General features: G+C 34.0%; 2 protein-coding genes across 2 annotated transcripts; one reads left to right on the top strand and one right to left on the bottom strand.

The window, feature by feature from the left end:
* Positions 1–103: 103 nt before the first annotated feature.
* On the bottom strand, positions 104–7,568 carry LOC127868141 (zinc finger CCCH domain-containing protein 13-like). Its single transcript, XM_052409761.1, has 4 exons — positions 7,161–7,568; positions 4,206–4,345; positions 3,909–3,959; positions 104–1,513 (listed from the first exon to the last, which is right to left on the bottom strand). The coding sequence occupies exons 1-4, from the start codon at positions 7,555–7,557 to the stop codon at positions 455–457; spliced, it is 1,647 nt and encodes a 548-aa protein (XP_052265721.1). The 5' UTR covers positions 7,558–7,568; the 3' UTR covers positions 104–454.
* A 173-nt stretch (positions 7,569–7,741) lies between these two features.
* On the top strand, positions 7,742–16,467 carry LOC127868140 (coiled-coil domain-containing protein 153-like). Its single transcript, XM_052409760.1, has 7 exons — positions 7,742–7,946; positions 10,537–10,590; positions 11,723–11,777; positions 12,235–12,379; positions 13,337–13,416; positions 15,704–15,880; positions 16,097–16,467. The coding sequence occupies exons 1-7, from the start codon at positions 7,798–7,800 to the stop codon at positions 16,391–16,393; spliced, it is 957 nt and encodes a 318-aa protein (XP_052265720.1). The 5' UTR covers positions 7,742–7,797; the 3' UTR covers positions 16,394–16,467.
* The last annotated feature ends 1,584 nt before the right edge of the window (positions 16,468–18,051 follow it).

Raw genomic sequence — 18,051 nt, 5'->3', positions numbered from 1 at the left:
ACAAATATTTCATATTTAAACATTTATATCATTTTATTATCATTTTAATACGATTGTAACACAGTAATATAAATAATAAAAGAAAATGAACACATAGGTGGCATATGTTATAAATGTTAATACCTTTTATTTTGTGAGCTTTTTATCAAGTGAATTATTTCAATTTCAGCATTTTACATGTTACATACAAGACAATTCTGAAAAAAATACTTTCATATTGAATCATGTTTATGAGCTAATTGCAATATTTACATCTACTCCGAATTGAAATGTATTGTAACATCAGTCAGCAAATATCAGACAAACCACATGGCTCCATTATTAATCGCATAATTTTTCCAAACTTTTTTAATATTGATTTATACGGCATGTTACATTTAATCTTTTATGTGAAAATGAAAATCTTAACAAAACCTTGTAACTATCCACTTTCCAAATGTCCTAAAGATAGACACTAAAAATCCTCAACATGTATACTGACCACATTATCCCCACGAATAAATAACTGATTTACATGTCTCTCAACGATCTCATATTCTGCATAGCACCTGTCTTCAGTCCATTTTTTATACTTTGGCCAAAACAGACCAGAACTCATTTCTGTTTTATCATTGGAGCATTTACTACTCTCTTCTTTTATATGTTTTCTACTTTCACTATCTGAGACAAAGCACTTATCACTGTAGCTTCTAATACTCTCTTCCTTTTGCTGTTTTCCACTTTCACTATCTGAAACTGAATGCTCTGGTCTAGATGTTGAAGGATTGTTCTCACTATCAGACATGCACTGGCTGGCACCTGAATCTTTAAGACGATTTTTCTTCAGTTTCTCTCTCAGATCTATCATTCCAATTTTTGAGGCTATTGAAGCAGTAGAAGAATTAAGTTTGTCATCCATGGGCTCTCTCATTTTCTGTTTATCATGTTCTTTTCCCCTCTCTTTTGCATGTTCTTTACCCCTGATATTATGTTCTTCCCATCTTTGGTCTAACCCTTTACCCCTTTTATCATATGATGATGACCTTTGATTGGTTTTACTCCTTTCACCAACTTGACCATCATTAGAAGATGACCTATAAGAATTTCTACTCTCTGATTTGTCAATGGCTCTTCTACTGCCTGATGATGATCTGTGATCTTTTCTGCCTTCTGAATCACTTCTATCTCTCTGATAACTGAAATCTGAATTGTCACCTTTCCTAGGTATTACATATCTACTGTCAGATGATGTTCTATAACCTTCAGTAGCCTCTTTGCTGTCATACAGCTTTCTAGAAAACCTTTGTCCTTGACTCGATTCCTTATCCTCATTTTCTTTTATGTGATCTATTAATGACCTTCTGTCTGATTTCTCCATGTTTTCATCAATTTTCTTTCTCAGATCAGACCCTTGTTTGTCTCTATTTTCACTTTCACTTTTCACTCTTACTGCCTTAGCTGACGATTTTGTTCTATCACTGTCCTTGCAAATAGATGAGACCGCCTCTGTCTGTTTGCCTTTCTTGTCAATGCCCTAACAATCCCAAACAAGAGTTTTTTTTAAACAGTAATGACACATGTTGTTTAATGCAATCAACTGGTATTTAAATTATCCAGTTAAATTAGAATGACCATTGCTTAACATAGTTAAGTGCTAAATTTTAAAATGATAAGTCATAGATAAATTTGTAAAATCTAAATAGATAGTTATTGCGTCAAACTTATCGTTTTCTCAGGCTTATTAAAAAATCTGGCGAAGAAAAATATAATCATTTTCGTTCTGTTTCATGAGCATAAAATGTAAGCATAACATCAATATGACCATAATTCACTCAGAATACTTTAGTTTTGTTTTTATCAGGAGCAATCTGCCCTTGATATTATTTTGATATTTTAAATCAAACTTAAACATCGAAAGCACAACATAAAAAAAATGGTGAAAAACTCAAGATCAATATGATATATCAAAGAATCATATCAATTAATAACAAAAGTGCCAATCTGTCACAGAATACTCACATTTAAAGGTCTTTGTAATATCTATCTGATAGGATTTGTAAATTAGTTTTTGCAATAATGGCACAACAATATAACAATAAACAAGGCAATGTCAGGTCTTAAAGGGGCCTTTTCACATATTTTGTTTGGCATGTATTGAAGTATGTCATTACATGCTTTATATTGAATAATGTAAACAGTGGATCTAAAATGCTCAAGTAAAAATACAAGAAAAAAAATAAAGAAAGAAAAAAAGTAATCCTTAACTGGGCTCAAACAATTGACCCTTGGAGTAAAAGTCTATGGCTAAGACCACTCGGCCATCAGTGTTCATACAACGAGAGATGTATTTTATACTTCATATAAGAAATCCTCGTAGTATTACAAAATATAACGACAACAACAGAACTCTCCAAATTATTAAATCATTTCGCGTTGCAACACTTTACAATTTTCAGGTTTTTACATTGTCAAAAGATGCATATAATGGATATTTTAGAGCATTGTAAGTGTTCAGTATTACTGTTTCCTCACAAATATCATAACCAAAACGAAAATTTGCAAATCTAAAACATTTTTTTTTAAATTTTATCAATTTACCAAAAACATGTAAAGGCCCTTTTAAATGTTTATTCTATACATTACAATAACTTATATAAAAGCTCAAGTAAGGTTTGCATGTAAGCTGCCTACACACATATCCTCATAATACCTCCATCCAAATTAAAGTAATTGTGCTGAGACTGTTTTGTACTTTTAGCAAAAGTGATCTTGACCAAAATAAGATCCCATGCTAGGTAAACTCAACATATACACAAAATTTCAGTGCATCCACATCAAAAGTTATTGAGCAAAAAATGCTTTTCTTTTTAAGTCCAAATGATCTCGATCTTAACTTTACTGGCCCTAAATCTTATATCAACTTAGCTTTTCAGGAAAGTATATTTAGACAAACACAAAACGTATGTGCAACAAAAACTACCAAACTTAAGTTATTTGAGGAAATTGTTTTTCTATTTTTGATAACAGCAACCTTGACACTGACCCAACCATCCCCAAATGCAACCCACACAAGTTCTCCATAAAAGCTACCTAAATACAAAATTTGAATGCAATACCACTATCTAAGCTCAAGTTATTGAGTGGAAATTTGATTTTTTATTTTTAGCAACATTGACTTTGACCCAAATAGCCCCAAATAAAATCTCAAGCAAGGGTCCATGAGTTTAATATCTCCCAACTGTCATAAAGATTGGTTAAAGGGGCCTTTTCACGTTTTGGTAAATTGACAATATTAAGAAAAGTTGCTACAGAATCGCAAATATTCGTTTTTGTTATGATATTTTTCAGGAAATAGTAATACTGACAATTTACCATGCTCTTAAATATCCATTATAAGCATCTTAAAGACGAGTTTTAAAAACCTGAAAATTATCATGCATCGTGCGACGCGAAACGATTGAATAATTTGGAAAGTTCTGTTGTTGTAGTTATATTTTGGGAAACTACGAGGGTTGCTTACATAGGTAAAAAATACATCCGCTCTAAGCATGAGCATGGATGGTCGAGTGGTCTAGGCGAAAGACTTTTTACTCCAGGACTCCAGGGGTCAGTGGTTCGAGCCCTGTTGAGGGTTACTTATTTTTCCGTTTAAAAAAATGTATTCTTGTTTTTTTACTAGAGATTTTTATGTCAAATGTTTAAATTTATCAATATAAAGCATTTAATGACATGCTTCAATACATGCCAAAATCTTTTAAGCGGCCCCTTTAATACACATGTACAAATTAATGTTTATGAAACATGGGTTCCCATACTAAAATCTTATTTTAAAAGGCAAATAAAAATGTTAAAAAGAAAGAAACATCAATACTTTCATTCTATAAGATGGGATTTAAACAGGCTGTGCTTAGGTTTCATCAGAATAATACCTTTCTTTTTGGAGCTGGTCTAATGAAGGTTTCATCTACATCCATTAATGCCTATAAAACAGGAAAATATATATTTTAAGATATATAAAAATCTACTGAATGACAGAAACTGCAACACAAATATGTTTTGGAAACCAAAATGTTATTATTTAGCAATATCTGAAATAAAATTTCTGCTGAAAAATTCTGGAAAACTTTATATGCAAAATACATTGAAAGAAAGTCATAGTTCACATACAGAACATGCTTCAAAATTCCACAGTATAGGTTTGAATATTTTGTAAAGGGGTACCATACCATATTGAAATGTTTGTCGAATGCAACAAGATATCCCCGACATCTGCTCCTGACTGACACTGCTGCACGGATGAGGACAGTCACTCGCAGTTTGTCATTTACGCAAAGTCTTAACACATTCAGTGGTCCCTTCTTATATCCTGAAACCAAACAATTCAAGAATGAACAAGCAGTCTATAATATTATACCATTGTTAACAGAAGTTTAACTTCTTTAATTTGAATAAAAGATCAAAGAAGGCAAATTGAGTTACCAATATACACATGTATATTGGAAAAACAATGGCAGGTAAATTACACAGGAGCCCTGCACTTTATGAGAAGAAGGAGAAAAATGTAAAAGATCAGGCAGAACTTGACTTTCAGGCTTAATGCATGTCCTTTGAAAATATTTACACTAGCTTTGTTTAGTTCAAAATTAGTGTTAAACTTTCCGGTTTCAGATACATATGGGTTAATGAGAATTCCAAGCAAAGTATCATAATTCGTGTCAAAGCCCTATTGATTTTATGTCATATACTACCATTATCTGTGTATTAATTGATTTAGCATTATTAACTATTAAATAACCTAAGCATGTATACATAAACATTAACACATTACCTGAACCTGTGCACAGGAAATAATGAGCCAGCAGATATAAACAAGAGCTGCATTTGTGAAACACAATGCCCACTACTGCGCTTTCCCACAGCAGCTATTTTAGAGAAAACAAGGCCCATATCTTCGCCAAAAGTCATTTGACCAAAATGAAACTCACACTTCATCTGTATCTCATTTAGGTAGACTCAAATACCAAAAATCAGCTTAATATCTGAAAGCTTTGCATAAAAAACCTCCAGAAAAAGGTTATACAACAGTTAATTTCTAAGTCCAAGGCCCCTAACTTTGCCAAAAATGAATGGACAAAAATTAATTTCACAATTTATCTGTAGGTCATGTAGGTAGACTGACATACCAAAAATCAGTTCAACACATGAAAGTGTGGCATAAAAAACCTCCGGAAAACGGTTATTATAGAGAAAATTTCTAAGTCCAAGGCTCATTACTTTGCCACAAATCAATGGACCGAAACAAATTTCACACTTCATCTGTAGGGCATATTTTTAGACTCACATACCAAATCAGCTCAATATCAGAAAATGTTGCATAAAAAACCCATCAGGAAATGTTATTATAGTTAAAATTTCTATATCCACTTTTGTCTCAATTCTCCATTCCTTTTTCTTTCTATTTATAGAAGCATTAGGAGCTTGGATTATATCTCTTTAAGAAATATTACTTCCCTTGTCAAAAATGACCATACATAATGTCCTGCCAAATGATAAACAAAAATTATCTCCCTTTTAAAGCTTATTACATGTTTTTCTGTTGGCAAAAATTGAGATCAGTCAAAGGCCGATATCTTTGTCAAAATCAACAGATCAGAACGAATTTTACACATCATCTGTAGGTAATGTAGGTAGACTCACATACCAAAAATCAGCTCAATATCTTAAAGCGTTGCGTAAAAAACCTCCGGAAAACAGAATGCCGGACGGACGGACAGTGCAACTGCTATATGCCATTCTACAGGGGGACTCAAAAAGACGAACGGGAAGGAATTTTAGACCTAAACTATATGAGGTTAAAATGATCTTGACCTTGTTTCTTGGTTAAAGGTATTAACCTTGTTCTTGATAAATTGATTTTTCAAAAGACACATGATTGGTTCCTACCAGGAAAGGCATAATGGCTCAATTTGCAGATGGCTTGCAATGCAATCAAGCTTATATCAATATGTCTAAACATAACATTGTTATTACCTATTTGCAATGATTCAACTCTCGGCTTTATAACCCAAAGGGTTGCTGAGAGTTGCTATTGTCCTAAGGTGATTTTTTTTAATCACTACTGCAAGGGCTAAGGAGCACACTGATACTGCAAAAACTTATCAACGTTTACCTGTCTAAAGCACAAACTTAAGTAAATGGTACCATTAAAGTAAAAAAATATTTGCTTTATATTTACTTTGTTGTTCTTTCCTACCCTCTATCCACCATATTGGAAAACTGTCGTTATGTTGCCGACTTAAAGTGTCGGTATTGGTTAGGTGGAAGTTCACCAATCTTTGATGTTTTATCTAGCCTAAGTTGATAACGACGTCGAACAGATGTTGAATATTTACACTGCTTTAAATTTCAACATAAAATGTCAGCATGAATAGTGTGTTGAAACATCGTTGTGTTTTTTTAGGTTGCCTGCAAAGAATAAGGTTAGTAGACTGCCATTCAGGTAATGTGTTTTTGAAGTTTATTCATGGCTTTTCTTATTCAGGGTGCAGAATCAACAGGGTTTTCAGGGGGTTACACACGGGCTAGACAGAATGTAAACACACCGCTAAGAACTTTATTTTTGCAAATATCTCAAGTTATTGAAATACATTTGCAAAAATCTTTAGTGCATAAAAGACAGTTTTTCTTGAAGTTTGGGCCAATATCTTAAGGTATACGAATAAATCCTTAAAAATGTCTGAAATTGGTGACAAAATTTCCCCTTGCGTAACGTATAGTAGTCCAGAATACATGGACTTTTTTAACAAGAACACAGGCTTAATAAATAATTAAAGTAATTCTGATATATTTCACATTGCCATAAGCTGCTTAGCAGCACAAAAATCTGTCTTTTATGCACTAGTTGAAATTCTATAGAAAAATTGTTTTAAAAAGTTATTTGGAAAAAAAGCAGCACTCACCCGTGTGTTACATCCAATAATGTTAAATTGGGAAAACCCAACAAAGTCACGTGATCCTGCACCCTGTAATTGGTAACGAACGACATCTGTTCAATGATGCGCACAGAATCGCTGCGCAGAACTGCGGTTGTGTTTATGAAGGGGTGCATATGGACTCCCAAGAGCTGTCAATGCAAAAATTATCATAGGCTCAGGGAGTCCGTATATGGGCTATTTTATTACCTTGCATTTTCGTAAAAACTGTGCGCATGTTCTTTCGTTTCGCCTGTGTAATAGATCTCTCTGCTGGACCTGCATACTTTTTTGTTATTGCGGCTTTTCTTTCTTGTTCCGCTTCGTGTGCCTGAGCCCTCAACTTTGCTAAACCAGTTATAGTACCCTGTTGGCCACCTGACTTCTTTTTCTGTTCATTCGCCTTACGTGTTTGTGCATCTTTGCCTTCTATAAAATTTTGAAATTGAGCAAGATTATTAAATTGCCTTGATGGAATATGAGGGAAAGGGTCTATGGGACTGTAAAGCGCCTTCAGCGGATCAAAACTTGCTGATGTCGGATCAAGATAATCAGGTATTGCATCTGTATCGGATTTTTCGTCGCCTGAGCTCATGGGCGCTGCCATTTTATAAAGTCTGACCCTTGAAAACGCTTGAACTAGTTTCGAATTTGTAAATCGAGTAAACTAACAGAAAAGAAGTCTTTTAGTTATTTTTTATTTCGTTAAATTATAAAATAACATTTATACGAAGTTGAAAAAAATATATATACTCATTTACGTAAACTATTGAGAGTTTCTGATTCGAATATTTAAAGTTGCTAGTAGAAACGAGGACGCCATTAACAGGTGCTCTTGTTTGTAAACATGCCTCCAAAGAAAAAAGGCAAAGGAAAAAAGGGAAAGAAGGGTAAAAAGGGGAAGAAGGGGGGAAAGGGTGGTGATGAAGCCGGCGCAGGGGGAGGAGAAGTTACGGCTTCCGAACCTAATGAGAAAGAGACGATGCTAAAAAATGAGTAAGTCTACATAATGTCTAGTCAAAATAATTAGACGTAAGCTACCCCGATGTAAATCGACCTCATATTTATAGGAGTACATAATGTCATAAAAACTGTTAAAAACACATTTTTTGCAAATTGGGTGGGCTATAGTATAGTGCTAGCTTGCAAAAATTAACCTGTGTCTTTTTATATGTTCTGACATTGCGCAATATAAAGTTATGGAAAACCCAAATCTCTAAGACAAAATTTGAACAGTTGATCACTAAAAAAACTTTTAACAGTGCTTTTAAATGAAGCACTGGCCAAAACTTTTTGCTCAATAGGCAGGTTTACAGTCAACTCGTTCCTAAGTCAACTCTCACGGTAGTCAACTCGCATGTTGTTTGGTCAACTCGCACGGAAGTCAACTCGTAACTAAGTCAACTCGCACGGTAGTAAAACTATTGATGTGTTAATGGGTTCTAAATGAGTAATTTATGCATAAACACAAATGAGAAATACTTTCAGAGTTTAGTTCAATACTTTTTATTGCAATCTAGCCTTGCATTGTTGTCTGCTGGCCCTGCTGGTAGCAAGTCAGTTGCAGCTCAGTAACCAGCTGTACGTTCCGAAGTGTTTGCCTCGTCAGACAGTGGACAGATGAGAAGGTACATGGGAGGGGCAGTCCCCGCTATCCCATTGAGACGTCTGTGCCTACCTGAAGTTAAATTTGAAGCAAAATTAATGTTTCGTCTTTACTTAGCAATATATATGAACAATGGCAAAATCATAATAAAAATATTCGCATATAAAACACATGTCAACATGGCAATAGCATCAGAATTTTGTTACCTTATACGTCATTGTTCGTTCGAATGTTCATTCCGAACACCAACCAGCATGGCACAGGCCAAGTTGCAGACATGAGCCAGGTTGAGCGTATGTAGTTCAAAAGTCCATCGAAACGGCGAGGCGCAATGTCGACCATGGAGTCGAAAACCTCAGGAATGTGTTCTGCCGGTAAGAAAGGCAGACACAGTATTTTTCTTATGTATGTGTACGTTTCTCTTCTCGTGGCGTACTCGGTAGCGAGCCCCTTAGCCTAAAATAGAAATGTTACTATTTAATAAAATTCTTCTCAGTTTCCTATTTAATTAGACGACTGTATTAGTATAAATAAATATATATTACCAGAAAACACATACTAAAATAATATACCTGCACTTGGGGCCAAACAGCTTGCCCCCAATGGAAAGCACAGCCATAGATCTTGGCGTCCTCGCCGAACACGTAGCATAGGGCCTTCCACATGGCCTTCTCAAAATCCACTACAAACTCCTCTACTTCCACTTCTCGGCACAACAGACAGACAATTTTCTGAAGACAATAACACATGGCAGTATTTAAGAAATGTTGGCATACTGACATATTAAATTACGTTTAAAATCACGTCAATTTTTTTCAAATTTCAAGTCACTAGAAATTTAAATGCTAACCTGTAGAACCTTGACGTAATCGACTGTTCGTCGGCCTGACATTAAGACAAATACGAGTGATACCCGTGTCGTGACAAACATTAAATTATCACTGATTCATTATCATACCAATTAAGTTTAATTGATTAATGTTTTGCCATTTTAATTATTGTTTGTTGTATATAAGACCTTTCACACCTCGTACACACATTCATATAACCCGTGAAAAACACCGACCACAAGTGTAAAAGAGCCATTAAATGTGACAACCGTATATTCAGATTATTAAAAAAGGAAGTAATTTCTATTACTAATACTTATAAACTACTTATAAACTACTGATCATATTACATCCTTCATCTATTTCTATATATTTTTTTGGGGGGTGTGAGTTGACTTCAAAAAGTGCGAAATGACCAGAAATGCTGTGCGAGTTGACCAAAAAACGTAAGAGTTATCTACCGTGTGAGTTGACTTAGGTACAAGTTGACTGGCACCCAATAGGCATCATTACTTGTAAATTACAAAGGGTAGAATAAAGTTAACCCATAAATCTATCTTTTATTGTCAAAATGAAGTTTAATGAAATAAAACTGCAACTTTATCAAGGTTAAGTGAGTCATCCTTAGATTTCATAAATGTTACGGTCGGATTTTGTGACGTGGAGTAAAGTATTTGATGAGACCAGACATTAAGGCCACATAAATACTCAAAATGAACAAATATTTTGTTAAATATTTTGTTGAAGTTAACACAAAAAAATCAGTGTTCCTGATAGCAATAGCCAAAAGTTCAACACTAGATGTGGTCTGGTAACATAGTTTTGACGAGATACAAAATGCTTGTCTTTATTTTTTGTGTCACAATATATTTCATGTGAATTTCCTGCGACAATATATCCAAAGTTTTACAAGCAAAAGTGAGAATAGCTTTGGGAGTTTCTGAAGTACAATGTTTTCATGAGCTGCCAGAAGCCAATCTTGCATTGGCTCAGAAATTTTTGGATATTGTCGTGGGAAATTTGCATGGAATATAGTTTAATAGTTTTATTTTTTTTGTTTAGAGCATTTCTTACAAACATCAATAATAAGTTCTAATATGTACAATACTATCACTCTTTCAGATTTAAATAATTTTATAATTTATTTCAGGTTAGAGAAAATCACCAAAGAGCTTGAAAATGCAAAGAAGAATGTAGAAGATTTGTATCCTTTCCTATCATAACTTACAATCCAAAAAAATGTATATATATATTTACGGTAATTATTTGAATTAGAAAATTAATGCAGTTCTCATGCGTAGGTTCATTTTAAGCATTATTATATATGTAGAACTTGCACCTGTTGTTAAGCCATCTCATTTAGTTGTTAACATGACAATTCACCAAAAAGTTCAAGCCATACTTCTCAATCAAATGATGAAATCTGCCTAGGTTAAGGTAAAATCAACACCTCCATGATACTGTATCTACAACAATTCAATTGAAACTCCAAACATGTGTTTGGGGATCTTTGTTTTACACCATACAAATCAGCAGAATTATTTATCTTTTTTTTCTCTCTCTCTCTTTTACATGTATCCCGGGTATGGTAAATATACTATAACATACTCTGGAATTGTAACGCTAAATCGGTCACTGTTGGCTATTTTTTTTTAAATTAATTATCTTCACATTTATGTCATTTTTCTGTTAAATGGCCTCTCTATTATCGAACTCATACTCAAAAAAACAATTTGATGCAGTTATTTATTAAAGAGAAGTTTAAGATACTAGTAAACAATAATAGTTTTACGGTAATCAGTAGCGCGTTTTACAACATCCGATTTTGGGTGGGAATACAAGTAGGGTACAGTCTAATATCAACGGGGTACATTTAAGTATATTTACTGTATCTGAGGTACATGTAAGTATACTTAAGTGTGAAGTTAAGAGTACCCAGGGTACATGTAAGTAGTACCCGTGCCGACAATGACCATTCGAGTGTAATTAAGGGCAATTATGCCTCTTTCATTCGTAGAAAAGTCAGACGACTATTTTCATGAAACAGCCTTATATCTCTATGTATACTACCTACATTGACCTAAATCTCTAACTAAAATGCAGACTAAGTATTGGATGGGGTTGCATTTGGGAGCCTATAGGTTTAAGGTCAAGATTGCTGTTGCTAAAAAGATAAAAAGTTTGTGCTTAATTAATTCAGTCAGAATGGGGATATTTTGCTGATTTTTTTATTATTAAGGTTGGTTACATGCTGATCAGGTGAGGAATTGAATTTGGGGCAAGAAAGTAATGTCTTAACAGATTGCATCAGTTCAATTTCCTTAACCTTATTTAAGACGAAAGGAAAACGAATGGCTACAACAAGAGGCACAGAAAGTTAGAGTGGAAAGTGTATGTGTTTCTTTTTTTGCTTATGAGTACCAATATCTGAAGGTTTGACCATTTTTATGCCCCCGGTAGTGTGGCATATTTCAGTTGAACTGTCTGTCTGTCCGAAAACTTTAACATTGCCTATAAATTTTGAAATATTGAAGATAGCAGCTTGATATTTTGCATGTATGTGTATCTCATGGAGCTGCACATTTTGAGTGGTGAAAGGTCAAGGTCATCCTTCAAGGTGAAAGGTCAAATATATGGCTTCAAAGCGGCGCAGTAGGGGGCATTGTGTTTCTGACAAACACATCGCTTGTTTAAAAGTTATTTTGCTTTCAGTAAAAAATAAGCATAACATAAAGAGATAATTATGACAAGCAAATTATGATATAAACTTGCAAATGAGCAATCTTTGACAATTAATTTTTTTTATTTTTATTAAAGACTGAATTGAACATGTGTTTTTCATTGATAGCATGAATACATGAGCTACATGGAAAAGAAGACCACCAAACGTCAGACAACGATTATCACGCTGAGTGATCATAACAAGCAAGAGATTCGTAACATTCAGCTTCAACGAGAAGTCATGGAGGAAGAATTCAATGAGCGCGAAAATGGTATGATTTATTGCCCACTGTTGACTTTACGAGTTATACATAATATAAGCGGCATAGTGTTTACTGTAAAAACTCAGTCATACGTATATCTGCTCATACGTCGGGGGTATAAAAATGATATGAAACATTTGCCATTTTGTGTATGTGCACTTCGTACGTTGGGTCAAAATTACAAGACAATGGGAAAATGAAAATCAGCATATTAAGTAAATTAAGACTCCTTCAAATTCATAGCCCGATTCTATGACACAATTTATTTATACTAAGTTATCAATTATTATAGTAGGTAAAAATATCATAAATAACCCAGTCATATAAGCAAATGTTTGTACTTGTGTGTACAATTTATGCATGTGTTTTTATATTAATTTTATATTAATTATCTTTGGAGGAAATACAATTTCACTATAAACATTTACCAATAACTGTCATGTTGGTTTCGATAATTGTGTATATTTACTGATATATATGCCTCTTTAATATTTTCTATTTATAGATAGATTTATTTCAACATAAAATGCAAAGATTTACATGGCAGCATGTTATATACACATAACAAATAATAAAAAACAACAACCTGCATGTATAAACAAAGCCATGTCAATCAACATTATACGTTAAGAATTGCAAAATAAAGGGTTTGCAATTAAATCCTTATTTCCATAATATAATGCATGTTAATTGCATTATATGCCTCTTTAATTATAATATTCTCTAAGAATAATGCCACTTCCATTAATAATTATAATAATATATTTGAGTGTGGATTTTCCAGTATCAAAATCCTTTGGTTTTTCTCTATAAGCTATTGAATTCAAATGGATAATTTAGTTCTTTTCTTGCAATAAATAAAGAATCTTTTGTAATTCTGACATGTAATATAACCATAAATGCCAAAGATCAATTTGACTGTGTACTTCATGAGTTATCAATATTTAAATGTCTTTTTCTTTTCAGAGTTAAAGAATCTATATCTAGAAAAACAGAATCTGCTGACAAAAACTACTCAAGAGCTTGGAGAGCTAGGTTCATATAAGGTACCAACAGATGTGATACAGAATTAACCCTTTACCACTTATATACGTATTTTTACGCATGTTATGTCCCTTAGAAAGTTAAATTTAATTTAAGACCATTCTTACTAGATTTAAGTTTTAAAGGCTTCATTTCCAACCCTCAGATACTGATAAGCAGCAAACAGCATAAAACCTGAACAGACTGTGAGTTACTTGCAGGCTGTTCTGGTTTTATGCTGTATGCACATAGCCACTTTTACTTTGCTTTTGAGTGATACAGAGTTTATACTGGCATCAACCTTGGGCAGTGATCCCTGGGTCTTACTTTTTATTTATTTGTTCATTAATTTCTTCAGTAATGAATGAATGAATTTTTGTATGTTTAGTTTTGGGTTAATTATATTTTGAATTTTAAATTAAAATGATCCATTGATTATCTTGTTGAAAACATAATGAACTCTAAACGTTTTCCAAGTATGTGCATAAAACTACGAATACTTCGTCTAAACCAAAACAAGATAGTAGTATATCAAATGCCTTATTTGAGCAGATTTAGAGCGTTATCTTTTACCTTCAAATCCTGCAGCAGACAAACTTCTATGCATAAAGCTTGTATTTTCTGACTGCTGCCTTTTAATTATTTTCTTTAAATGACATAGGACTAGAGATTGTACTTTTTATAAGTTTTAGGAGATAACAGTTCTTGTGGTCTTTAATTCTCTTTAAACCACTTGTTACACCTTATTTACTATCATTACCCGGTAATGCATGTAGAATGTATTTATTTATAAATATATACCACATAAGTCTTGCTTGATCAATATTTATGTTCATAAAAGTGAAATTTGTAAATAAATGGTTCAGAAAATGGGTGGAAAGGACAGTTCACAATTTGGAAAGTCTGAGAATCCCTAATTGTTTGGAAAGTTTTTTTTCAACCTTGGGTTTTAGGTTCAGAATTAATAGAATAACCAGTTGAAATATGCAGAGAAAGAACACACTTGAAGGTGTGGTATAACAGCTTATAAACCTGAAACAAATTCCTTTATGTATCCAGGGATGTATAATATTATACATCCCTGATGTATCTTGTGTTTTTAATATTTTTTTGTTGAACATGATTTAATATTTTAAGATCTGATTTAATAGCGAACTGTTCTGTTTCAGTGCTATGGTAATATTCAAATATTGTACTTGTACATTATTGTCACCTTCCGGTTTCACCGGAGGGGACTTACGGTTTGCGCTCTGTGCGTCTGTGAGTCTGTCTGTCACACTTTTCTGGATCCTGCGATAACTTAAAAAGTTCTTAATATTTTTTCATGAAACTTGAACCATGGATAGATGGCAATATGGACATTATGAACGTCATTTCATTTTGTTCCTACGTCAAAAATTCTGGTTGCTATGGCAAAAAAAAAATTCTGACAAAGGTGGAGCCGGTAGGGGACATATATTGCTTGGCAATAATCTTGTTAATGTTGTTCTGCACAAGGGAGGTAACTAATGTTCGTTGTCAAAGAGATTGGTATAGTTGCCTCCCCTGCGTACTGCTGCCATAACATGTGCTGGTCAGCATTATAGTCCACAAAGCTTTTTATTTTGTTAAAAAAAATATATAAATACAAATAGCTGTTAACAAATAGTTGAGCACTAAACAGTCAAGTGGGTAGATGTGGCAAATGAACAGTTTGGGCAAATCTGACATTTTTCAGTGTATCTTGATAGAACTATTGTACCGGAATGAATTGTTCCTTATATGCCCGATTATTCAGGTTTTTCCCACAAATGACTACACTAAAATTTGTAATCTTTTTGTTAAAACTGAAAAGCTGGAATTTGCAGATTAAACTCAAACTTTTGGGGGTCTAGTTAGTTAAATTTGTATGGATTCACTCGGACCATAGCGTATTAGACATGGTCTCCACTTAATGACCGGGAGGTCACAGGTTTGATCCCCACTGTGGGGCGTTCATCAGATCTCCCTTAAAGACACTAAATACTGGTTCTACCCTGGAAACTGCCTCAAGAGCGTTTTAATTAGTATATGAATTTCAATGAAATTGAGCTTTAATAAATAGGTTTCAACTAAATTCAAACTCAGATGCGGACCGACTGTATAAACTAATAAAAACATATACATTTCTTAGGATGGATCGATGTCAATCCAAAACTTGTTAGCTTCTAATTAGCAATTAATTCCAATTTGATGGAATGCAACCCTTTCCACAAACTAACGCAAACTTATTATTTTAAATCGCGCACAACTCAACACTAATTACCAGTTTTTTCACAATAATACTTATAGAAATTACAAACGGAGCAGACAAAGAGTATCCAGAACCTTGAAAAGGAAATTCAGAAGCTGCGTTCGAAGCATTCGGAGACGATACAGCAGCTCAAGGCGCAGTTCCTGAAGGACAAGCGACGCTACCAAGAGGACTCCGAGAACAACATCAACACGCTGCAGCGGGAGGCTAACAAAGTATGGCTTCTTCTATGTATAAGCTTTGCTTTAGAAAAACTGGGTTTAATGCATGTGCGTAAAGTTTCATCCCAGATTAGCCTGTGAAGTCAGCACAGGCTGATCAGGGGCGACAATTTCCTTCAAAACTGGATTTCACCCAAATTGTTTATTATTCTACAATGCATACACATATTTATTAAAGCCCAAACAATTTCACGTTTTTCCCACTCACAGAAAGCCATAATGTCATTGACAAGCCACACAAACAGCATCAAGACGGAGAACCGGCAGCTTCGTAAGGAGCTCCTGGAGCTCATTCGGAAGACGCGCGCGCTACAGGAGCACAAGGCGGAACTAGAGGACCAGCGACGTCAGCTGCTCCGGGAGCAGCAATACTCGGACGATCTCAAGAAGCTGCGCACCACCCGACAGCACAAGGTTTTCAAGTCGTTCGGACTCTTGGGCGAAAGCGAGGGGGATGGTGACGAGGCAAGCGAGACGAAATCGCGGTCAGCGTCCAGCGGGTCTTAAGCAATGAAGCATTTGCATTCATATTTATACTTACAAGTTAATTATAATTGATTAATATTATAATAAATCATTATGAGCCTCGCTCTGGCAAAATGGGGTCAAATGCATGTGCAGTCCTCATAGCCTAATCAGGCGCGACACTTTGCTTTTATGTTATTTTTCATTTAAAGGAAGTCTCTTATAAGCCAAACAAACACTTCAATCAGAGTATCCTGCCTGATTAGCTTCTACAGACTACAAGGGCTAATCTGGGACAACACATGCATTAAGCCTTGTCTCCACAGACCGAGGTTCAGATAAAGGGGCAACTGCCTTCAAGTTTATAATGATTATTGCGTTTTTATGATTATTGATAATGTGTTTAGTCCTTCGTTTGTATCCATGCATGATTATTAATAAAGTTTGAAGAAAAATATTTTTTGTGTATATGCATTTTTACTTGAAATATATGCACTAAGAAATAAAAGCACTTTCCCAACGTTGGCTTTGAAAAACACTTCTAAAACAGACGTGAAATCTGTTTCTTCAATTATTTATTTTTGATCTTACTTTAAGGTTTAGACAACTCATGCTTGTACGATGTTTATGAATATTTTTTTTCAAAAAATAGTGTTAATACTATAAATCTACCTTCTAAGTTCTTATTTTTACATGGATGATGTATTTGAACACTATTTGTCACATTGACATTGGCCTGCAGGTATCTTGGACAAATGCAGAAGGCACACATTTTCGTTGAACCCAAAAATGACTTATTTTTTCGTGGCATCAATAATGCTTCCTACAAAGCTTCGATTCTTGAAAGGATGATGTCTTGAAACACTTTCAACACCTGGGCTTGTAATAATAAAGCTCCAAAGGGTAAACATAAGAATATTCCTTAAATAATTAAAAATTCCTTAAGTCTTTTGCTCTTTCATTTTGGTGTCTTTTTCATTTAATTGGTTTATTTAAGTAAATTTTGCATAGAAGAGCAGTATTTTGGCATTATAAAACTGAAATAATTAGAATTTCAATAGAAAATTTAATTTAAACTTTTCCCTTAAATCCAGTTTATGTAAAGATTTGCCTTAGGAGCTTTATGAATACCAGCCCTGACCTTATTGACCCTCATTCTGACTTCAGATGGTCCAACCCAAAATGACGCGTTTCGTCAATACCTCTTGCTATAAGCTTTGCTACTTAATGGATGGTATCTATGAACAGCTTCAACACACATCACCTGAACTCAGCTTGACCTGACATTGACCTAATTTTTGGAATCAGACTATTTCAGAAGGTCAAAATACTTGTTTAACTATTGTATGCTTTATCTTTTCATACATCGAATTGACGTTATTCGTTCCGTAGTTGTGCATTTACCATTAAATGCCATTATAGTAAACACGTTCTTGAGTTTTTATTTTCTTGAAATAATTATGTACTGATTATTCATTCATGTTGATTTTCGATGGAATTTTATCGACTTTATTAATAAAATCCACCGTTTTTCTGTGATTTTCTTTCTACTCAATAGGAAGTGGTTTACAATTATTCGGCAAAAAGTTATGTGTCTGGAAACAACGAACAGAAAATAAATGCAAAAAGCTTACGAACTCACATCTCGCGCATGACTTTTGTTGTTCTCTGTTATCGAAGTGCAATCCGTTATCAAAGTA

Source organism: Dreissena polymorpha, chromosome 2 (assembly GCF_020536995.1).
Source record: "Dreissena polymorpha isolate Duluth1 chromosome 2, UMN_Dpol_1.0, whole genome shotgun sequence".
NCBI classification, from domain to species: domain Eukaryota; kingdom Metazoa; phylum Mollusca; class Bivalvia; order Myida; family Dreissenidae; genus Dreissena; species Dreissena polymorpha.
Note: the sequence above shows the minus strand (reverse complement) of the source record. Positions and strands in the feature narration are given on the sequence as shown.